Genomic DNA, 25,060 nt, shown 5'->3' on the forward strand with positions numbered 1-25,060 from the left:
GTGGTGGGAGAGGTGGTTCGAGGAACGGGATTGAATAAGCTCTGGATATGATATGCAACACCCAGTCATCCATTGTTATGGACTCCCACTCCATTAGGTGTAGTGATAACTGGCCCCTGACTGCCTCCAGAGATGGACAGTCGGGCAACCCTTCAAGTCAGCTGTGCGGGTCTGTCCAAGTAAGGTTCTCAAGGCCCGTAATATCTTGGACCCTCCCCCACCTCTGGGGTGACGTCTATCATATCCCCTTCTGCCTCTAGGGGAAGGTGAGTCCTGAGTTTACTGGAAAAATGCCTGAGATTTCCAGAACCACATTATCTTAGTCCCTCACTGATTCCTGGAAAAGGATCTTTGAGGGTTGGAGAAGCAGATCCTGACAGCAGACAGAATCTTCCCGTCCTTCTCACTCTGGACCAAAGTCTCAAGTACCGACTTTCCAACTGTCATACAGGGACTGGTGAATGACGTCTTGAAGGGTTCTGAGAATTGACATAGCCAGAACCAAGTATGTCGCCCAACAGCAACGCCTGTACTAGCTGCCCTAGCAGCTCCCTGAGTAGCATGGGAGAGAAGATGCATGGAAGTGTTCACAACAGACTTCAGAGTGGCCATATGAGCGGAAAAAGTCTTCTTGTCACCCGTCGACTCAGCAATTTCTTTCACTAGGTCTCGCTGTAGCCAAATCAGATGTGCCATGTGATTCAGCGCTCTAACAGAAAAAGTCACTGAAGCATACACCCACTTCCCAAATCAGTCCAACGTCCATGACTCTCGATCATGAGAGTGAACCATAGAGCTCACCTGCACAAACTCTTTCTTGGTGGCGGCTGCCACCACCATAGCATCAACCAGGGACCCCTTCTTCCAGTATGTCCTGTCAGATGGAGGGCTTAATGCTTTATCCGGGTGCTTTGAGATAGGCTCCACTGTGTCTGGTTCCTTCCACTCCTGAGATGTTATCAGGTCCACTAAATGCTCAGCGGGAGATGACATCCAGGAAGTAGAGGAGCCTGTGCTGAATGTCTCGAGGAACACTGATTCATCCGAGGCAGGCTTTTGGGCAGACCCCCCCCCCTCTGGTGAAGGAGTTCCATGATGTCTCCAAATGAGACATCCTTGGGAGGTGATCGGGGGGGGGGGGCTTCCCCTGCCTCCAAATCAGTGTTTTTGGTGAGTGACTCCGGAGGGGAGTCTAAGTGCCTCCTCTTGCACGTGTGCTTGTGTGAGATCTCCTCAGTGGGGATCTCTGGGGAGGACTTGCCAATGTCCTGCTGCTCTCAAGTGGGAGCTTCCTAAGGCAACATGGTGGCAGGCTGTCCTTGAGATGGCAGGATGGCCAGAACCATACTCAAGACAGAGGGAGTCGGGGCAGATTCCAAAGATGAGATGGTCAAGGGTCTCAACTCCATTACGTGTAGTAATAACCGGCCCACGACTGCCTCCAGAGATGGACAGTCAAGCAACCCTTCAAGTCTGCTGTGCGGGTCTGTCTGAGAAAGGTTCTCAAGACCCGTAATATCTTGGACCCCCCCCCAACTCTGGGGTGACGTCTATCATATCCCCCTCTGCATCTAGGGGAAGGTGAGTCCTGAGTGTATTGGGAAAATACCTGAGATTTCTGGAACCACATTATCTTAGTCCCTCACTGATTCCTGGAAAAGGATCTTTGAGGGGTGGAGAAGCAGATCCCGACAGCAGATAGTCTTCCCATTCTTCTCACTCTGGACCAAAGTCTCCCGTACTGACTTTCTAACCATCATACGGGGCACTGGTGAACGACATCTTAAAGGGTTCTGAGAATTGACACAACTAGAACCAGGTATGTCGCCTAATGGCAATGCCTGTGCCAGCTGCCCTAGCAGCTCCCTCAGTAGCATGGGAGAGAAGATGCATGGAAGTGCTCACAACAGATTTCAGAGTAGCCATATGAGCGGAAAACATCTTCTTGTCACTCGTCGACTCAGCAATCTCCTTCACTAAGTCTCGCTGTGGCCGAATCAGGTGTGCCATGTAATTCAGCGCTCAAACAGAAAAAGTCACTGAAGCATATACCCACTTCCCAAATCAGTCCAACGTCCTTGACTCTCGATCAGGAGGGTGAACCATAGAGCTCACCTGCACAAACTCTTTCTTGGTGGCGGCTGCCACCACCATAGCATTACCAGGGCCCCCTTATTCCAGTCAGATGGAGGGCTTAATGCTTTATCTGAGTGCTTTGGGACAGGCTCCACTGTGTCTGGTTCCTTCCACTCCTGAGTTGTTATCAGGTCCACTAAAGGCTCAGTGGGAGAGGACACCCAGGTAGTAGAGGAGCCTGTGCTGAATGTCTCAAGGAACACTGATTCGTCCGAGGCAGGCTTTTGGGCAGACCAGCCCCCCCCCCACCCTCTGGCGAAGGAGTTCCATGATGTCTCCGAATGAGACATCCTTGGGAGGTGATCGGGGGAGGGGGGCTTCCCCTGCCTCCAAATCAGTGTCTTCGGTGAGTGACTCCGGAGGGGAGTCTATGTGCCTCCTCTTGCACGTGTGCTTGTGAGAGATCTCCTCAGTGGGGATCGCTGTGGAGGACTTGCCAATGTCCTGTTGCTCTCAAGTGCGAGCTTCCTAAGGCAACATGGCGGCAGGCTGTCCCTGAGATGGCAGGATGGCCAGAACCATACTCAAGACAGAGGGAGTAGGGGCAGATTCCAAGGACGAGATGGTCAAGGGTCTCAATGAAATTGAGAGGACCCTCTCCACCACATCAAAGGCCAAAGAAGAACAGACATCCTGAGAAAGGCCAGCAGGAGCCGTTCCCCTCTCGCCCGATGGGTGAGCCGGAGCCAAACCTCTGAGTGCCGAGATACCAAGAGGGATAGTGCACTCTGACAAACTTGGAGCCAACAACATCCCCTCCGATCCAACACTGAGGCTACGGCTCTGAAAGTCCATTGGCTCCAACCCTGTTGGATCCAACACACTCAAGGCCATGGCCGGTGTCGAGGTAAAGGTACCGTTGGTGCCGACCCCTCAACCCAGAGGGTCCTTGGATCCAAGGTTTCCGAAACTGAAGGTCAGATTGGAGAAGGAGTAATCAGGGTGAAGAAGGACTGTGTACCCCTGCTCCAGAGGGAGTGGGGGTGACAAAACTGCCACTTGAATTTGAGTGCGGATAAACCTCATCATCATCCTGTCCATCTCTGCTTCACTAAAGCTACATGTGGAGTGGGAGGAGGAGGCTACAGACACAGTTCTGGAGTAATGGTGAAGGGAAGCCCTCATGGGAGACCAGATCCGGGACTCCTCCGGCTCAGGGGAAAACCTGGGGAGTGGAGCCAGGGAGAGCTTGGTCTAGTAGCTGGCCTAGATTTTGGTGGTGGCCTGGCCAGAGCTGAGCAGTCTACAGACTGCTTTCTCGGCCTGACATTTTTTGACTTTTCCCCTTACCTGGGCCTCTTGGTGGGAGTTTGAGTCCCAGAGACCGAGAAAGAAGTAGAAGCTGAGGCTGAAGCTGCAATAGAAGCTGGAAGCATCAGTGCTACAGTCCCTGAAGAGGGAAGTAGTTTATCCCTCCTGTCCTTCAGTGCCCTGGGATTAAACCCGGAACAGATAGAACAGGAGGTTTGCAAATGGGCCGCCCCTAGACACACCATGCACAGAGTGTGGCCATCGGCTGGAGAGAGCTTATGGTCACACTCTGTGCATTTTCTGAAACCTGGCTTTGGGGTATCTGACATACTCCCAAGACCGGCCCAGTACACACACAACACACACACACACACACACACACACACACACACACACACACACACACACACACACACACACACACACACACACACACACGCTTTACAGAAAAGTAAAAAAGTATGGAAGATTTACTGTCCCAGTACACACACAACACACACACACACACACACACACACACACACGGTTTACAGAAAACTCAAAAAGTAAGGAAGATTTTTTTTTTGCCAACAACCACGAGGTGGGGAGGTAGAAAGTAGAAATAGAAAGAGAGAGAGAGAGAGAGAAAAGCCCAAAAAACACTCACTTACCCAAACAAAATCGCTAAGAGCTTAGACCACAATGCTTGCTTGCTTTTCAGTGACAAATGAGATCTGAAGGGAGGAAGAAGACAAGGGCATTATGGGTAAGGGAAGGAGCTTTGAGCTCAGATCAGATGCTGGATATGCGGCGGAGTCGGATCTGATATGGATCCATAACCCACAGGTTGAAGACCAAATGAAGACAAGTACTTCAGATATATATATATATATATATATATATATATATATATATATATATATATATGCGTGTGTGTGTGTAAATGAGTAATGTCATCTACTCTGCAGCTATAAATGGCATACAAGAAACAATGACAGAGTAAAATAACATTCTACATATGAGAATTATTCAAATTATTCATTTTACATTCTACGGAGTGCAGCATGAAGAAAAAAGATGAGACTCAAATGTTAGTATCTGGCAGCATAAAATCTAGTATGAGACACATTAAACTCTAAAGAGAGAAAGCAGAAGATTCAGACAAGTACACAGGAGCCTTTTAGCACAGATCGTTCATGAACAGCAAGTAAGAACATTAATTATTTAAGTAATTCATTTATTTACCTTGTTGTTGAGCAGGTTAGCCCTACTGGGGCAAAGCCCATTTTCAGAGGGAACCTCGGAAAAGTAGAGAGAAAGTAACATACTAAATTCAATATAGCAGTTTTTCAATCAATATTAATACACGTGTTGGAACATTATTAGAAGATATTCAGTGAATGTACTTTAGATAAACAGAAGAATAGCATTGTTAGGACATTTTCAAAAGATAAAACATTGCAATACATGGCCAGACTTTTTCTGAAAGAATTCAGACCCAGTATATTGAGGAAGGAAGTGCATTTCACATTTTCTCAACAGTCAAAAGAAAGATAGGAGGACTCCCTAATCCTGGTCTGAGAGGTTGGAATTTGTGCTTAGTTAGAGTCTGATAACCCTAGATCTCAAGCTTTGTGCACACCGCTGAATAAACAGCAGGGTATTTTGGAAGAATGAATAGCTTATCTGCAAATTTAAGGTAATTCATACTCAGACAAATTATGTCATAAAGAGTAGCACAGTACTGAATGTAGGCAAGGTAACCTGACTCAAAAAAGAAACTGCTGCGCTGCATACTTTCTTTACCTTGCTAGAAAGTAAATCCTTCATGTCAGTGAGTGTATTGGACATAAGCAGAAGATGTAGTAATAACATTTTGGTTGCACTAAGGTAAATCAAAGCAGTCGTACAGCATCTAGCTGTAAAACGTGTGCCTATTTTTTTGCACACTAAGATCATCAGACTTTAGGAACTTACCAATAATTACTTTTAATAATTTGAAGGATTTCACAGTTTAGCTGGAGTACAGTCCAACGTAGCGAAATGGATCACTTATTCATTAAAGACCTGAATTACTCAGCCAGTACTGCATTGTATTAAAGTTATAATGTAGTTTCTTAGACCACATCTTAAATGAAAGAGGCAGACTGATGAAAGGTGGAATCATTTGCTTCTTCCACATATCTGCCTCGCATCATTATCATATTCTGAGGCACTGATGACATAAATTATAAAAAGAAAAGGCTGAAGCAGTGAGCACTGCAGAGCACTTACAACACTGCCCGAACAGGGCATATAATTGCCAGTTGGGAATTGTTAAGTCTTGCCTTCTAGATAATTAGATAACCAGTTTACAACAGAAGTAGCCAGTAGATAGTCTCAGAGCCTCCACAGAAAGTAATGATGGCGTACGGTATCACATGCTTTGACAAGTTATAGAATAATTATGGGGCGACACTTTGAACGTTAAGATGAGTTTGCAGAAATTCAGTCAAATCCAGGAAAGCAGTTTCTGTTTTATGACGAGGATGAAACCTATGTTATGAGATGTATATAGGCTGCTAGTAGCTCTTTGCATAAAACTCTTATTATAAACCAATAACTTATCAATCCTATCAGGCAGGTAGCATATGTAAAATGCTTTTTTTCTTTTCAGAGAATATATCTTTTTTGTATGGACCTACTGTAACTCTGATTTAGTATTGTTTTGTGAAATTTTAAGCACCACATCCATCTTGCAACTGCATTTCAGTAACTACTGGAACAGTACTTGTTAAATATTTTAACTACTTAAGTATTCCAATCAAAAGCAATTACTACATGAATGTATGAAAATAATGCGGCAGTCAGTGTCCACTCATGTTTTTCCAAATGCATCCATTTCACTTTAAAATGAAAATAAGAAACAGTATTGTTGAGTAAGCTTAAGTGTGACTCTCAGACTTTTATGACAGAGCTAGACATTTTCAACCACATGTTCTATACTAGAGGTTGGGGGAAACAAACCCAGGGATTCAGAAAGAAGCCCACAGTTGAAGTTGGCTCCAGCCAAAAGAGAATGTTTCCATGGTGCAGGAAATTGCAACTCAAAGGCAAAGTGAGGAAAGACCTCAATATCAGCTAATCTGCATGTCTTTGAATCGCTCATAACTACCTCCAGTGCAAAGCAGCACTTCCCTGCAGGAGTCAACATTGGCGGCTCATACATTGCGTTGGAACAGGCATTCCTCTCATTCACTCTCCCCTACACAAATACTCACATTCAAACACTCACTCACTCACTCACTCACTCACTCACTCACTCACTCACTCACTCACTCACTCACTCACTCACTGACTGACTCACTCACTCACTCACTCACTCACTCACTTACCCTCAGCAACATACCTCTTCCTTGTCCCTGAGTTGACTGAACATCCCCGATGTCTCTTTTTAATGTTCTTGTCCCTGCCCTTGTAAATCACCGATCCTTAACAGTCCAGCAGTAATGCCAGACATTAGAGTTTCATTCTTCCTATTGCTCGTAAAGTGCATCATGATGCCAGGTCTGTTAGCCTATTAACTTTTTATTTGAGTCCACCTAATAGATTAAAAAGTCTTCCTGTTGTCATCTAGCATTCCTGCTAGCTTTATCCCAAAGCCCCCACACAAACACCAACATACCCCTATCCCTCTCAGCTGCTCCTGGTTTTACAGGCCACTCTTGCTGTTGCCTCATATACTGCTGTGGGCCTTGTTATCCACAGCAGTTCAGCACTGAAGAATGCCAGACATTAGCATTTCCTACTTCTCACTGTGTAACCAATACTCTGGTATACTAACTTCTCAACTAGTTTACAAGGTTAAGGTTCTTACCTGATAAGCTGTTTACTGTGTAAAGAGTGTAGGGTTCAAAGCTTTCCCCTAAACCTTTAATGTTTTTTTTCATTGTTAAAGGCATTTAGATAATATGAAGGAAAATCCTGAGTGTCTAGTGGTGGTGTAGAGAAATATCAGTTTGCTATCCAGGGGACAGGGCTTGAACTTCTTCAAGTGTCTTTAAGTCACAACATGAACATCCTTAGAATCAAATGCTCCCCACCTCATAATACTGCAGGATTTGTTTGTTAGTCTAGGGGAGTGTAGAGGTGTGACAGACCCCCCACACCCACACACATTTGCACCATTCATGTATATACACATATCACTACCCTACCTATCTACTAATCTCCCCTACTGCGACCTCCCAGACAGACACACACACACACACACACACACACACACACACACACACACACACACACACAGACACAGACACACACACACACACACACACACACACACACACACACACACACACACACACACACACACTTACCATACACCACTTAAACCTCTACATATGCTCAATATAGCCAAACACATGCACATACCTTCATTATTATGTTCTGCTAAACTCCCCAACACTTACCTCTAACACAATCAGGTGAACACAAGCCTTTTTCCATGTTCATTAACAAGGATAGTCAATGTAACTTATGCATGTGTAAATGCCTCACTGCAGGCATTTCCATGGAAGCAGCATGCCTCATTAGCATTTTTGATAGACTGTGGAGACATCCCACATTGGTGCTGTCCCTCTTCATGGTGCAGCACTGTAGTATGGCTGACTCTGAATCAGAAATGGTTACTGTACGGTGTATGTCAGGCATGCACCTTGTGGTAACCGTTCTGAATCTGGTCCAAAGTATGTAAGTCACCACGTTTTCAGCACTGCTCAAAGATATTACATCAGTGGAGTGTAATGCTAATTTCAACTTTATTTAATGTGCTTTTTGATGGGATAACTTCTATACATATGTAGCAAAATAAATAAATATGCTAAAAATACAAATTAAAAAATAACATAATATGCAATAAACTATATTAAAATTGAGAAATTAATTATAAGAAGATGACAAGTCTTCCACAAGTGAGAAAACGTTGGATAAAAAAGTCAGTATGACAGTCTGTCAGTAGTAATACTGTAATAAAAAGTTGGGTTTCAGCAAAATGTTGGGTTTTGTTTTAATATAAGAAGTTGGCCAGGGTGGCTGGGAGTAAAGAAACAACATATTTTACTAAGTCCAGACTTTGGGCCCAAGGTCCTGGACTTGGGCCATAATGATCTGAATAATGAAAGGCAAAATGTTGTTGTGTGTATGGTCATGTGATGACCATGTGTTGTCCATTACCTTATTTTTATAGAAGGAAGTTTCTTTGCTCACCAGTGGGAGTGGGGAGCCTTGAGCAGCCTATCTGTCCCTGAAGGAGTGACCTCAGCACAAGAGCTGTAGTAATTGGTTGTTTTGGACCATTTCTAGCTCTTTTGAAATTCCCTGTTTAAAATCCGCCTCTGAGCGTTTTTTTCTGGCTATACTACTCAGAGACAACTCCACGTGGTCCTGCAGAGTGGTCCTAGCTACAGAGAACTGAGAAAAGCGACTACTTTCCTGATTTAAGTATTTTTTCTGTTTTTTACTTGAAATACCTTCTCTTGCTTATTTTGAAGAAGTTTAAACTGTTTTTTTAACTGTTTGCTGCATTATATAATATCTGCACTTAAAATTATACCTGGTCGAATATTGGTCGAATGTTTGTTGTTTGTTTGTTTAATTTAACTGTTGAGGCTGCCCACTAAAGTGTGCTAGCCTGTGTAACTGATGTATTAGTGTTTTCTGTATTTCTATGTGCTTTGTATCTGAAAAACAAAAAAATAATCCTTGTTTTCCCGCCTCTCCTCGACTAGTTTAGACCAGTTTACAGTCTTTGCTGTATTCTGGGCTGTGGTGTAGTTCCTGTGTTGTCCATTACCTTACTTGGATAGAAGAAAGTTTCTTTGCTCACCAGTGGGAGTGGGGAGCCTTGAGCAGCCTACCTGTCCCTGAAGGAGTGACCTCAGCACAAGAGCTGTAGTAATTGGTTGTTTTGGACCATTTCTATTTCTTTTGAAGTTCCCTGTTTAAAATCCGCATTTGCATGGCTTTGCGCGATTGTGCACATAGTTAAACAGGGTTAAACTTTTTCTGGCTCTGCCAAGTCTGCTCTTCAAATTTTCCCTTAGAAAGCTCTACTCTTAGAATAACCAGTCTACTCATTATATTATAAGCCTAGCACTTGTTCTCAAAACTTCTCTTCTAAGTAAGCACTCTCAAACTAAAGTAGCACTACATCCACCTACCACCCCTGTGAACACCCACTTCCCTTAAAGGCACAGCACTCTCTTATAATATTCTAGCATGTCGAGTGGTAGATTACTAGCATCTTCTCCTGTTCAGCTGGTTAATCTGGGAATCTTGAGACAATGCTATAATTGTCTCATGTACACAGACAACACTCTCCTCCTCCCAACAAACACAAATACATGTGAGAGATGCAACTATATAGCCAAACTGGAGGCTGAACTCTCTCAAATCAGGACTGGCAAGACAAGACAGGAGGAGAAGGTAACCACACACACAACAAACCCAATCACACACAGACCTACCCCAACTGCAAATCAAACACATAATAACACAAAGACATACACGGAGGCTCTAATAAAAAACTTACCAAAACAACAGAGGCTCCCAAAGCAGACACCCAAAAATCCACCACCTCAAAACATAGCACATGCAACACATACTTCAATAAATCTCTGTGTCAATAAATCACAGCCCTTAAGGCCAAACACTATGCCTGATACACTAGTGATAGGTGACTCTATAGTCAGACACACTGACGTTCCACTTACCAGGCTGAACAAGGAGAGGGTAATGGTAAGCTGCCTATCGGGGGCTAGGATCTGCCATATAACACACGCACACAGGTCACTCCAAAGCAAGTACAAATATGACTCCATCATTGTCCATGCCAACGTGAATGACCTGAGATGTACCTCCCTGGACTACATGAAAAGAGACATAGAGGAGCTCTCTGATTATGTAGCCCAGGCTGGTATGACCCTGACCCTGAGCAGCATCTTGCTCTCACCAAGAATGATGCCACAATACAAAGACAAGATGATCAGCTTTAATAATTGGCTCAATTACTGGTGTCATTCTAGGGGGATTCAATGTCTGTCTGCTTGGGATGACATGCTGGACAAGCCACGCTGCTTCGCAAGGGACGGCTTGCACCTGTCACCACTGGGCTTCCGGATATTGGCTAAGGCTCTTGCCACCCCCATAGTGCCTTTTTTAGGCAAGGCTCAAAAGATGAACCCACCTCCTTAGAAAACAAAAATGGAAAAAAATTAAGGGTAATGCTGCTCAGTGCCAGAAGTCTAAATCTCAAGATGCAGGCTCTCGAAGAACTCCTCAGTATGGAGAACATCAATGTCTGCGCAGTAACTGAAACCTGGTTCAAGGCTCCTGAGAGCACCGCAGCGCTACCAGGCTTTACCTCGTATCATGCTTTTCGGTCCCAAAACCCAGGCCGAACCACAAACCATAGCCAAAACTGCTATACAACTGGTTGCATGTTACAGACCACCCCCCAATCTCAAGAACCCCATTCAGCCTTCCTGAAGACATTGGTAGATATGAATGTCTCAACCTATGAACCTATAACCTCAAAAAAAGGCATAGCAAAATTAATTTAAAATGAGTGGCGAAAGCCAAACACACTCTGGCTAGGCTTATAAATGCCCTAGGGCAGATAGCCTAGTATGAACCTATGAACCAAATACCATCATATTGGGAGACTTCAACTACCCTAACATAGACTGGGTGCACTATTCTAGCCCTAACACCCTAGCCCAAAGGTTCCTGGAATTCATAAACTCAAATGCAATGGAACAGCTAGTCACCTCTCCCACAAGGGGGGATAATATACTAGACCTGATCATCACAAACATGGGGACAAAATGCTCCACACCGGAGGTATTCCCCTCACTAGTGAGATCTGACCACAAACTAATCACCCTGGATATACATATTCCACCTCCACCCCCAGCACAAAAGACTACAGTGAAAAACTTCTCAAAAGCCGACTTTAGACTTCTTAAGACTGAGATAGTATCATTTAAGCCCACTGGGCCAATGGAAACCACATCCCACAATGCTGAATCCTACACAAAGGCTTTCTACGGACATCTCCAAGAATGCATGGATCGTGCAATCCCAAATAAAACCAAGACCCTCTCCACCAAGGGAAAGTGTCCTGTCTGGTGGACCCCAGCCATAAACAAATTGTATAACAAAAGAAGGAAGCTAATGCAAGACAGAGCAAAATCCCATAAAGGGAAGGCACCTCTGATCAGCACTAGTAGAAAGCTACGTTCTCTCATAAAAACATCCAAGGCCAACTTTGAGAGAAAAATCGCCAAGGACACTAAAGATAACCACAAGGCATTCTTCAGTTATGTTAGAAACCTAGGCGGAAACCCTCAGATATGCTCAGAGTTAGTACACAACGACAAAAAATTTACTGAACCCACAGATATTGCCAACATTCTGGCAGACAGGTTTAGTGCAAATTTCTCCCCTCCCTCACCCCCAAAAGAAGAAATACTTACCCAGCTGAATATAACCTCCCTGTCATCTCTGATGTCCAGGTGAGAGCCGCCCTCAGCAAAGCAAAAAACACAGCATCAATGGGACCTGATGGTATCCCCGGCTGCGTGATACGTGAACTCCAAGAGGAGCTAAACCCGCATATAAAAATGCTATTTAACCTTAGCCTTGCTACAGGATATGTACCTGAACACTGGCGTACAGCAACAGTGGTCCCACTCCACAAAGGAGGCTCCGCTACAGACCCTGGGAACTACCGCCCCATAAGCTTAACCAGCCTGGTCTGCAAAGCTATGGAAAGAATCATTATGGAACTCATAAACGATGACATTGGGGACCTACAGACACTTGATCCCACCCAGTTCGGCTTTGTAAAGGGCAGATCCTACCTTTTGAACCTGGTTGACTTTTTCAAAACAGTCACTAGAGCCATTGATGAGGGCAAAGCAGTCCATACAGCCTACCTGGACTTGGCTAAAGCCTTCGATACAATACCCCACTCAGGCATCATAGACAAGCTAAACAGCTTAAATGTAAATCCATATGTCACAAGATGGGTTGCAAACTGGCTAAAGAACAGAACCCATAAAGTCAAAACTGCGGGAGCCATGTCAGACTCAAAGCCAGTCACAAGTGGTGTCCCACAGGGCTTTGTCCTGGGACCCCTCTTGTTCGGCATTTACTTCTCAGATGTGAAAGCAAACATGGGAGGGTTGTGGCTGACAAAGTTTGCAGATGACTGCAAACTAGGCGCCATAGTCGATACACCAGCTGACACATACATCCTACAGAAAGACCTCACCAAAACGGACAACTGGTGCCGGAATCATGGCTTTAAACTGAATGCCAAGAAATGTATAGTCATCCCCTTTGGGAAAAACAAAGTACCCACAAACTATCACATAGACAGTAACCCACTGAGTATGGAAAAAGTAATCAGAGACCTGGGGACCCAAGTCGATAGTGACCTCTCATTTGACACCCACATTGCCAAAGTGGTTAGAAAGACTTTCTACCTTGCCCACCTTATCATGAAGGGGTTCACATCCAGATCAAAGGAGGTCATTGTACCCCTATACTCCTCCCTTATCAGGCCCATGATTGAGTACAATGCCCCATTTGGTATGTACCTCACCCGGCACTTACAACAGCTGGAGATACCCCAGAAGTACCTCACCAAGAGGATAAAGGGTCTCCAACATATGTCATATGCTGCCAGGCTAAAGAAACTCCAGCTCTATTCAGTAGCATACCACCTGCTCAGAGGTGATCTGTGCCTGACGTACAAGGCCATGTCCAACCAGGAATTGATGGACATGCTCCACCTCAAAAAATCCAAATCCATTAGAACCACGAGAGCTAAAGATTTAAACCTCAGCACAAATATGAATAGAACATGCTGGAGGGACAGATTCATAACTCAGAGGCTTCCCACACTCTGGAACAGAATCCCAGTTCATGTTAGGCAGAGCCCCTCACTGACTCTCTTCAAGAGAAATCTTGACGAGTGGATGGGAGATCGTAGGTTTACCCCGGGGGTCATCCCTGTGTCACTACTAGACAGAGGCACAGTAAAATAATTTTAATAAGTAAGGGGGTCTTCAACGTGTCACTACTAGACAAAGGCACAGTATTCTAAATTTATTCTGTACACTTTAGTACCACTACATGGGGTGGGGAAAGCCACATCACTAGGGCTAGGCTTACAAATGCCCCAGGGCAGATAGCCTAGTACTAAACTATGAAACTATGAAACTATGTGACTAGGTAATGAGAAACAAGCATGTTAGAAGGAATGTGTTCAAGAAGGGCAAATTGTGTTAGAAGGAATGAGTCCAAGAAGGGTGAACTGTGTGATTTGTGTCTGCAGTGATAGAAGGTTTACAAACTGATGTATATCACAGAAAAGTGGTGACTAAGTATTATAAAGAGCATGCTTCTTCCAGCTTCCACTTTAGGAACTAAGTATTACTTTGAGATCTTCTTGGGTAAAGGGCACTTTTATAAAGCGATCTTTGGATGTCTTGCAGGAGGACAGAAGTATTGCAAAGAGAAAGAATATATGTGCAACTTATATATACCTAGTAGGAATAATGAGGCACAGCTAGGTCAAAGAAATAGATATGAAGTCCACTGCAGCTTTGTGGCATACAGGAGTACAGTCCTAACTACAACCCAGATGACCTGAGGTTCATTAGTAGCTTGGTCGCTGGAAAACCCAGATGGATAAGGATGGGTGAGAGTGGTCACTTCCAGCTTGCATATCCTAGGAGGAAGGAAGCAGTGCTTCTGGTCAGCCAATCATCATCATGCATGCTGAGGTTTGTGTCATGGCAAAGTTTACAGGATTGGGGTCATTGGCTTAGATAACCCAAGCCTGTAATGGTAGCCCTCATAGCTTGTGTGTGGAAGCATGCATAAGCAAGTGACTGTCATGGAGTCCCCACAATGATGTAGAAACTCACTTCACTCACTTTAGTCACTAGGGTTAGTGTTATGAGACTTTCTCATTGCTAACATGTCAGGAAAGCCACAAGCCACTTTGATGACTGCCTGGATTACAGTACCCCCAGTCAGGTGGGCTCTTACTTCTGTACTGAATGAGCACAACATACATTGGGGGGGGGGGTTGTTGATGGCTAGCAGGAATGGAGATAAAATGGACAAAGGGAAAAAAAAAAGAAACAGAGGTTTAATTGGATAATAAATATTGGGGTTAGGCACATTAGTGGCCAAGTTATGCTAATAAATGTAGACAATTAGGAATGCTTTCTGGAAATGTCTCCAGATTTTTTCTACACAGCAGATAGGTTAGAAGGGATATTCCCCAAAGGTGGGGCCTACTTCTTCTGGATGTGATTCAGGTGCCAGTGGGACCTGAAATGCATATAAATTGCAACTGCAACAATTATTAAGTGATAAGCTAATGGCTTTGACAAAAAATGAACCTGAATTCATGAATTTAAAATGATGGCTGCCAGGAAAGCAACAACTAGGAAGTGGAAATTGAAAGTCAAATTGATTCTAGAGCAGATAATATATATTGTAGATGAAGTGTGTGAAAGGGAAAACAGAAATGCAGAAAAACATTTGTGGCATAATTTTGCTTTTAAATGCTCGCCACGATGAACATGTAAGGAACTAGTGCAGTTTGCTGCTAAATAATCTATTGTGTTATCTATGATAATTGTGAATTTCTGTGACCAATTTGAATACGGCTCAGTAATTCAGGATATGAACTTAGTATTAAGGACTGGGGTTATCTAAAGGAGCTGAACTGAAGGTTTTACATTGGGTAGGAGCTGATGAATGAATATCAGGGACTTAAGCCTTCTGAAGCTATCATAGAGATGATGCTTGTGTACTGCATGGAAACTGAAGATTTCCTACTGGACTAAAGGGAATTTTCCTACTGAATAATACTGAGGTGAAACTGAGTGCATTGTTTTACTTTATTAGTGTTTTATAGTTTCTAAGAGTTTATATAATGTTTCCTGTTTGTTTGCTACAAGTTTAAAAGCTCTTATTTTTAACAAGATGTGTGTTTAAAGTGTGACCAGGACATTTGAAGGAAGTACCTTCAATGGCAATTACATCTCAGATATGGCTGAAATCGGATCTACCTGACTACATCGACAGTTCAGAAGAGCGAAAATGACTTCACCGACGCCAGAAGATCGACAAGTCAGAAGACCGACGGAGGAAAACACCGACGCTGAGAACACTGAGATGGGGAAAGGATGTGTAAGTATGCGGTAGTGACGGACGTTAGGGTGCGAGTAAGGTAAGTGTGCGATGTTGACGGTCTGTAGGGATAGGGGTGGGATAAGTGAGTTAGGTTTAGGGCGCGGTTTAGGTAACAGTGCGAGTAAGGTAAGTGTGCGATGTTGACGGTCTGTAGGGATAGGGGTGGGATAAGTGAGTTAGGGTTAGGGCGCGGGTTAGGTAAGGGTGCGAGTAAGGTAAGTGTGCGATGTTGACGGTCTGTAGGGATAGGGGTAGGATAAGTGAGTTAGGGTTAGGGCGCGGGTTAGGTAAGGGTGCAGTAGTGATATTTTTTGGGTTAGGGGCAGGTTAAGTGAGTTAGGGTTAGGGCCCGGGTTAGGTGAGTGTGCGATAGTGACGGACCTTAGGGTTAGGGTTTCGGTTAGGGTTGTAGATAGTTGTGTATGTAAGGGTTAGTGTTGGTTTGTAAGGATTGTGGTGTGCTAGTGTTGTGTGTGTGGTTTTTGGACAGGGGATTTGTTTTGTTTGTTGATTGTTGTTGTTATGATGTGTCGAGTGTATGCGGTGTTGTGTTTGTGAACTGTCGATTATGTGGTGTCGGTGAAGTCATTTTCGCTCTTCTGAACTGTCGATGTAGTCAGGTAGATCCCTGAAATCAGAGTTTGGTTACTCATGGTATAATATAGCAATAACCCATGCCTGGGTGTGGGTAATGCTGGATTTACCCACGGTTGGTGTGGTTTGGTCATGAGGGCGAAGCTCGAGTGGCCAAACAAAGCCAACTGTCGGTAAATCCAGCATTACTCACACCCAGAAGTGGGTTATTGCTATTATACAATGACATTACTTAAGAAAAAAAATAATTACTTTTCTTAAATAATAGCATTGTATAATGCCTCCTTGCTGCCCTTCTGCAGCTGTCTGGTATTCTGTGGCAGTTCTGATGTACTGCGCATGCGTATGCCTATGCAGTACATCCGAGCTGTGGGCAAAAGCAAAGGAGAAAGTAAGATCTCCTTTGCTTTTTACAAACTTTCGCTATGTTAAATGGGTTTAACATAGCGAGACAGCTTTAAAAAAAGCAACGGAGAATCTCCGTTGCTTATTTTAAAGCTGTCTCGTTATGTTAAACCCATTTAGCATAGTGATACAGTTTTGAAAAAAGCAACAGAGAAAGCAAGATCTCCATTGCTTTTTACAAACTGTTTCGTTGTTAAATGGGTTTAACATAGCGAGACAGCTTTAAAAAAGCAACGGAGAATCTCCGTTGCTTATTTTAAAGCTGTCTCCCTATGTTAAACCCATTTAACATAGAGATACAGTTTTGAAAAAAGCTATAGAGAAAGCAAGATCTCCGTTGCTTTTTACAAACTGTTTCACTATGTTAAATGGGTTTAACATAGCGGGACAGCTTTAGAAACGCAACAGAGAATCTCCGTTGCTTTTTTTAAAGCTGTCTCGCTATGTTAAACTCATTTAACATAGCGAGACAGTGTTGCTGTAAGAGTTATAGTAATGGAAAAAGTCTGGGCGACCGGACCTTTTTCCATTACTATAACTCGGATTTACAATGTGCAGGCTGACCAATCAGCGTGCACGTTTTTGAATATTAATGGGGGGGGTTGTTGTATAATGATGTATAAGTGTGTATTCTGTTTCTGTTTCACTGTATAATACTAAAGTTGGAAATCATTATATGACTGGAATGTACATGCATGTTACTGTTTTATGTTCACAAGATGTAAATAAATGAAAGCTTTATTAAAAATAAAGTATGACCAAAATACATACTGGAATGTCATTGTTTTTTCTATATCTTTTTTTTAATCTTAAAACTACCTGAGTTATTAATGTCAAGCAGTGTTTCTCCTAAGTGATGTTTCTGAACATTGTTACTCTTCATTCTGGTTTAAAATAATTTGCAGATGAAATAATGTATGAATTCTGCTTCATAGGAAAATCACACAGGAATGTGACATATGATATATGTCTAACAAAATAACCAATGATTCTAAATTCAGTCTTGTGAGCATTTTTAAGAAAGATATGAGATGCAATGATCACAAACAAGTAAATCTACTACTTAGAGGTTATAAATATTACAACTTCGACAAATATAAAACTAGTTCTTACAGCAGCAGTAGCATACTATGAACTAGGTCAGTCAATAATATGCATGCTTTAAAGAAAGGTCTTCCTTATTAAATGAGATTGGCAATGGAAAACTAAAACACTATTGTGTAACCCTTAAGTATTAAAATATTTCATGTAAAATAACAATGCCATCTGTGTCTGTTCCCGGACTATTACTATCAATAGTTATTGAATGAACTATGAATAGCATTACAGGCAATGATGTAAACTGTCATTTAGACATTAAAAAGAGCTATTGGTAAATAGCACACTTAAGGTAAATCTCAAAGGTATCAATACAGACTTTGATACAACTTACATTGTCAAAAAAACAGCATCTTTTAAACATCTCTAATACTTTTGGAACAGATTTGCTTAGTGTACATAATTCAATATGTATAAAATAGCTCTGTAAATCAAATGCATGACTCAGTAAAATGTCACACTTTTCAGTAAATATACAACAGTGTTGTACCACAGAAAGGTATATTATGTTCAAAGGATAATGCAGTCATATGATTATAAGGCACCTTAGCCACATGACCATTTATGCTTTGCAACAATCCACCCTCAGACTAAGCTCCTTCTCTCAGAGGCGCAGGCCTGTCAACCAAGGGATAAATTTGTAAATATCCATCCAGTCATCCATTTGCTGTTTGATCTAAATCAAGTGCATATGCCCAACTGAGTACAACAGCAAACACTTATCAGTTGTCATACACTCGTGTTGTCAAATGTGCAGTCATGCTGTGCTGCGACCATACAGGAGTTTATTCAAAACAAAAACATAATTTTAAAGTACTAAACATCACAGCTGATGTCTCCAGGCAACTGTCTGACACCCAGCTGGAGTCTGGAACTAATTTTCATAAGTGGTGTGATGATGTCATTGAAAAGAGAAGTGTACACAGAAGCATGAAGCCAACTAGCTGCTTCTCGTGTGCTTATGTGGTAACCATTTTTGGACAATAAAATGTATGCATCAAAAATGTCTGGCATTACTGTTGTCACTGATTTACCAGAAATCTATTTCTTTTGCATGGGACGTGGCAAACATTAAAGGGAAAATCAAGGGCATGCTGCACATTCACAACAATTGGTAGTTATGAGCATGTGGTGCAAACAGGGTTGCCAGACGTCCCTATTTGGGCGGGACTGTCCCGAGATCAGCAGCCTGATCCCGAGTCCCGCCCTGCCGGTTTAAATCCCGGCCAGCCTCCGCTTTGTTTTTTTTTTTTGATTGGCCCGTATACCTGGCATACGGGCCAATCAAAAATCGCTAAACACGGAGCTTCTTGTGTTCCGCATTAAACAGAAGTAGCTCCGTGTTTAACGATTTTTAATTGGCCCATATGCCGGTATAGGGGGTAATCAAAAATTGCTAAACATGGAGTTACTTCTGTTGAATGTGGAACTGCAATGTTCCACATTAAACATGAGAAGCTCCATGTTTAGCGATTTTTGATTGGCCTGTATGCCGGTATACGGGCCAATCAAATATCGCTAAACATGGAGCTACTTGTGTTGAATGCGGAACTGCAATGCATTAAACATGAGAAGCTCCGTGTTTAGTGCAGAGCGACTGTTCTTTAATGTGGAACTCTGTTCCGCATTAAAGAACTTTTAAGACCTTTTTTTTTTTTTTTTGGTCTTCACTTGCCGTGAAAGACCTTTTTTTTTTTGTCCCTACCTGGGTGGTTGAAAATCTGGCAACCCTGTGTGCAAAGGACCACACTGTACTGCAGTAAAGGATGATAACTAAAACAAACCTGCATGTATTTCAGGTTATTTCTGTACTTTTTTTTTCTTAACAAAAAAAAAATCTACATGCACTTCCTGGTTCATTAACAATGAAATACTCTTCCTGCTTTGTGACAAGTGTTCCACTTATTTTCATCATCACCCCTTGATACATTATCCAGAAGAAGCTACTATAACCTGTGGAGAACAAGTGGGATAAAACAACAAACTTTAATTTGTTTGCCCTGCAACTGCTTGTTTTTGATCAGTATGCCATACTATGGCATATAAAACATTGGGGGGTAGTGGGAAGGCACAGATACTGCAGCAATCATCAAACATCAAATGCTATGGGAAGTTTACTTACAAAACTGTACTATGTCCATCATTATGATCACTGCTGCAGTACTCTAAGCTACATTACTAGATTACCATAGTTTAAAATAGCTGGGAGGTGGAAGGGAAAGGGTCCAGGAGCCCGTGGCGAATGGTCATAGCTAAACCTGGTGATGGAATCCAGTTTAAAGTGCTTTGTAAAAGCATGTACAGAGGACCAAGGCCCTGCTTCTAGTATACTTTTGGAGCCCAATACCTTCCAAAAAGCCATAGATGAAGCCAGGCCCCTGGTAATGTGGGCCTTAACTGTACCTGGAATATTTTTTTTTTTTTGTGGTGGGAGTAACAAAAGCTAATAGCCTGAGACAACCATTTGGAAGTAGTCTGCTTTGACACATGTTGTCCCTTCTTCTTACCTTTGCAAGAAAAAACTGATTAGATGTTCTGAAAGGTCTTGTTCTATCACAATAGTACCCAAGTTGATTTGGGCATCCAAGGTATGAAGTATCCTTGGTTCCTAAGTTTTAGAATATGGAAAACAATACAAGGAGATGGATTGGCTTAAATTGAACTTGGATACCACTTTAGGCATAGAGGAAAAATTTGTTCTCTGTGAAAAATGAGATAAGGTTGACCCACCACAACAGCATGCAGCTCAGATACCCTTCTTGCAAAAGTCAGAGCAGTGAGTAAAACTGTTTCCATTTTAAGAACCTGAAGTCAGCAAGTATTAGCTTCTCTAACACAAAATTAAGATCCCAAGGAGAAGCCACCGGTTTTCTGGTTTTCCTATGAAGAACCATTTTCAAAAGCATTTTCACATGGGACTCCTTTGAAAGAGGGGGATCCATCGGCACACATGCCTTGACAGCCAACAAATGAACTTTGACAGAGGAGTAAGACATGCCATAGGATAATAACTCACACAATTACTGTAAAAACAGGAAAAAATAGATCTAAATGGGTGATGGTTCTTTTGTTGGCACAATCGGGAAACCTCTTCTATTTGCTAATATATTATTTCCCAGTAGCAGGCTTTCTTGCCTCCATTAACATCTGCTGCACATCCCCAGAAAACAGGCGCCTAAAAGCTATTAAGACTAAATCATCCAGGCAATCAGTTGCAGTTGTTTGGGGTCAGGATGTATTAAATAACCCTGATCTTGTGTGAACAAATCCAGTCCATCGGGAAGCTTGTGGTAATTGCCCCTGGTCATTTCTAAAAGAACTAAGAATGATTGTGGCCTCGGTCACAAAGGAGTCACCAAAATTAGCTTTGGGTAGTCTATCTGAATTTTCATAAGTTCCTTGGATCGTAATGGAAACGCATACAGGAACATTCCTGTCAAAGCAAAAAAGGCATCTGTCTTCCAGGCCTTCTTGGATGGTGTCCTGCAGCAGACTTCTGCTCGCTGATTATTTAGACAGAAGGCAAAAATGTCTATCTGAGAAATTCCCCACAGATGAAGCAAATCTTGGAAGACCCTCCCTGATCCAGTTTCCATTCATGAGGGTCTCTCCTTGCCCTGCTAAGCTTGTCTGCCACACAGTTTTGCTCTGACAGAATGTAAGATGTCTGTAGATTGTGTTATAATGATATACCCCATGTTAACATGGCTAGTATGCGCATAGGGGTTAAGATATGGTTAAGATATGGTCCCCCATCTTGCTTGTTTACTTACCACATCACTGTGTTATTGCCAGTAAACTCTTGAAGAGATTGCAGGGGACAGAGATGATTCAGTGAACTGAGGGCAGATGTAAGAGCTAGCATCCCTTTTATGTTTATGTGTTTTGTCACTTTTGTCCCAAAGACCCTGCACTTGTATACCCATTGGCATTGCTCCACAAGCAAAGTCTAAGGCACGATAGGACCAACAAGGTCAAAATAGGTGCCTCCACCTCCAACAACAGACCTGTCATTAGTGGTGTTCCCCAAGGATCTGTCCTGCGACCCCTAATGCTTGGCATCTACTTCTCAGAGGTCCAGGTAAAGACAAAAAAACCTGTGGCTGACCAAGTTTGCAGACAACTATAATTTGGGTGCTGTCATTAACTCCCCAAATGATGTTAACATACTGCAAGAGGTCTCACAGCAACAAATGACTGGTGCCAAAGTCATGGCCTTAAGTTAAACACAAAAAAATGTATTATCATACCATTCGGTAAAAACATGGCCCCTACTGATTACCATATCAATGACAACCCCCTAAGTACACAACCTGTGGTGAGAGACCTGGGTACGCATGTTGACAACAATCTCACATTTGAACATCATATAGCGGCAATGGTCAGAAAAGCCTTTTACTTGGTTCATCTCATAAGTAAAGGGATGGCATCCAGAAAAAAATGAGGTTATTACCTCTCTGTACTCCTCCCTCATTAGGCCAATAATAGAGTACAAAACTCCGTTTGGTATGTACTTCTCCAAATAACTGCACTAGCTGGAAAGGCCACAGAAATTCCTCACTAAGAGAATCCATGGCCCCAACACCTGTCCTATGTGGACAGGCTCAAATCACGCTAATCAGTATCGTACAGATTGCTCAGAGGTGATCTGTGTCTCGACTACAAGGCGATCTCAGACCCTGTCCTACTAGAGATGCTCCATATTTGTAAGTCTAACTCCTCACACATCACCCACTCAAAAAGTCTAAACCTAATATGTGACATAAAAACCTACTGGAGAAACAGACTTGTCTTCCATAGGCTTCCCTGTCTCTGGAATAGACTTCTCAAACACGTCAAACAGAGTACGTCGCTGACCCTCTTCAAGCGCAACCTTGAGGAGTATATGGGAAACCACAAATTTGTCCCAGGGATTCCACCTGTATCCGTCATTGACAGGGGCAACAGATGCTGACTGAGGTTTCTTTTTTGGGGATAAAGTCTTGGCTAAGCTTGTAAGGGTCCCAGGGCCATTAGCCTAGTAACCTGCTATGATCCTATGTGTTGTGACTAACTGCTTTGGAGGGGGGGCTGATTCTGAGATAGTTGATGTCTCTACCACATGATCTCCTTTTTTTGACAAATCCATGAACTGGGGTTTGAAAAGTCAATGAATGTCAATCCTGGGACCAAAAGACTTCAAATACCATTATATCTTTCTCATGTGCAGTTTTGCAAGAGGTATCATGAGAATCATGGATGTCATGGGACCCAAAATCCTGAGGTATTCCCTTGAGGAGACTGACGTCAGAGGGGAAAACCCCAGAAATAGATCTAATTATAGATCTATTTTTTCCTGTGAAGAAAACCTCTTTGTACTGAAGTGTCCGACAGCCCCCACAGAAAAACAATCTTGTGAGTGGAATCTCAGCCTGTATCAGAGATCTTTGACCCAAAAGAGAAAGAGAGAGAGAGGGAGAGATAGATTCCCTACAAAATGTATATACTCTTCTGCCTGCAGTAGGCTATCACAAGAGTTAGACACTAGCTCTTGGAGCAGTGGATATCAAAAAAGGGTAAGGCAGAGAAACTAATCTTGTGACTCAAACACACAAACTCTTAAGAAACTTCTGAAATCTGGATGAATAGGAATGTAATGATATGTACCTTTTAAATCTAAGGTTACTAAGAAACTCAAAAAGAGTAACAGCTTGGGAAATGAAACTTTTTTGAAATTAGGCCCTATCACAAACTGGTGCAGTATCCAAAACTGGTCTCCAAAAATCTTTATTTGGCACTAGAAATACTCTTGAATACAATCCTTCTCCTGAGTAGGAGCAATAGCTTCTATTATCCCATGCAACCTCATATGATGTAAGAAAGAGAAGTTGGGTTTGGTGGATGAGGAGCAATCCCCGTTAAGGAGGAAGGTCATCACACTGCCATCTGTGGCCTAGATATATCATATTCAAGAACTGTTTGTCTGGTACAATCTCTCTCTCTCTCTAAAGACAGAAATGGGTATTCAGACTTTCTGGGAGGATTAAAAGACTGCCAGGTTGGGGGGGGGGGGTCAAGGTCCCTCATATAGTCATTCTGACCTGATTTTCCTTTATTCTGGAGGGGCCCTGTTTTCATTTTGGAACCTCCATGACACTTTTCTGCTGAGACTGTTTTTTTCTTTTCTTTTGCTACAGTTAAACAAGGAAGCAATGAGCCCCTCAGGAATATTAGAAAAGGAGGGATGAAAAATCTGAGAGATTCACTGAAGCAGCTTTCCCCTCTCATCACACTTTTTGATAACTTCAGCAGCATAAATTCAAAAACTAAATCTTTATCCAAGACAGTGGCAGCAGGCCTGGAAGTAGCATCCATAGAGTCATAAACACATTTTAAACAATGAGCAGTGCCTTGAGGGAAACCAATGCCAAAGCATTCCTCATACTTTCAGAGTTAGGATAATCTTCAACATATAAACCTTCTTCTTCTTTTGCTGGTTAGGGGTCGCCACAGTGGATCACCTGTCCACTCATGAATGGCAGTGGAGTTTTATGGTGTCAAGTTGCCAGCCCGGTGCCCAACCTTTCCACAGAAGGCACACACACACACACACACACACACACACACACACACACACACACACACACACACACACACATGCACTCATGCCTAGGGCCAATTTAGTGTGTCCAATCCACCTACAGCATGTCTTTGGGATGTGGGAGGAAACTAGAGCACCTGGAGGAAAGCCACGTGACCACAGGGAGGACATACAGACTCCACACAGAAGGCACATCAGCCGAGGATCAAACCAGAGAACCTCTTGCTGTGAGGCGGCAATGCTAACTGCTATAGCACTGTGGCCGCCCACTTCTACATATAAATCTGATGGTTTAGAATTCTAAAAATTAAATTAGCAGAAGTATACATGTTTTCCCTCAAACTTATTAAAATATTTTCATCCATATCAGAACAAGATGGGTTATAATTACTAAAGTGTTTAGCAGTAGCTGGATTCACTAAAACTATAGCTTCTGGGTGAGGTCTGGAACTGATGTATAAAATCTTGAAAGGTTGAGGAACTTTATATAATCTAGTTGGCTGTTTATGGGCAGCAGGCTGACTGTCAGAGAGATTTCAAGCAGTGATAAAAACATCATATGAAGCTGGCAAAACTGGAGATAGGTGAAGGTTCTGAAAATTCCAGTTGCAACAAATCATATTTTCTGGGGGAGTATGAAACCTCAGTACTCTCTCACTGAAAACACAGATTCATCCTGCAAATAGTCAAAGAGAAAGAATCCCTCAAAGGGGGAGTCGGATACCATATTCTTTTCAGAATCTGAATCAGAAACCT

The 25,060-nt window shown here is 42.7% G+C and overlaps 1 protein-coding gene across 6 annotated transcripts in view; it reads right to left on the reverse strand.

Moving 5' to 3' along the window:
- MAPK10 (mitogen-activated protein kinase 10) overlaps positions 1 to 25,060 on the reverse strand; it is a 2,349,270-nt gene that overhangs the window by 289,491 nt on the left and 2,034,719 nt on the right. For 4 of the 6 annotated variants that reach the window (XM_044059143.1, XM_044059146.1, XM_044059148.1 and 1 more), the window contains exon 11: positions 4,612 to 4,665. The exons of the other annotated variants lie outside the window; for them this stretch is intronic. In XM_044059143.1, coding sequence (XP_043915078.1) covers positions 4,612 to 4,665 — 54 coding nt within the window. The remainder of the gene's footprint in view (positions 1 to 4,611; positions 4,666 to 25,060) is intronic. 6 annotated transcript variants of the gene reach the window in all.

The sequence above is a fragment of the Protopterus annectens genome, chromosome 17.part0 (genome assembly GCF_019279795.1).
Source record: "Protopterus annectens isolate FY-2018-M chromosome 17.part0, PAN1.0, whole genome shotgun sequence".
Taxonomy (NCBI): Eukaryota; Metazoa; Chordata; order Ceratodontiformes; family Protopteridae; genus Protopterus; species Protopterus annectens.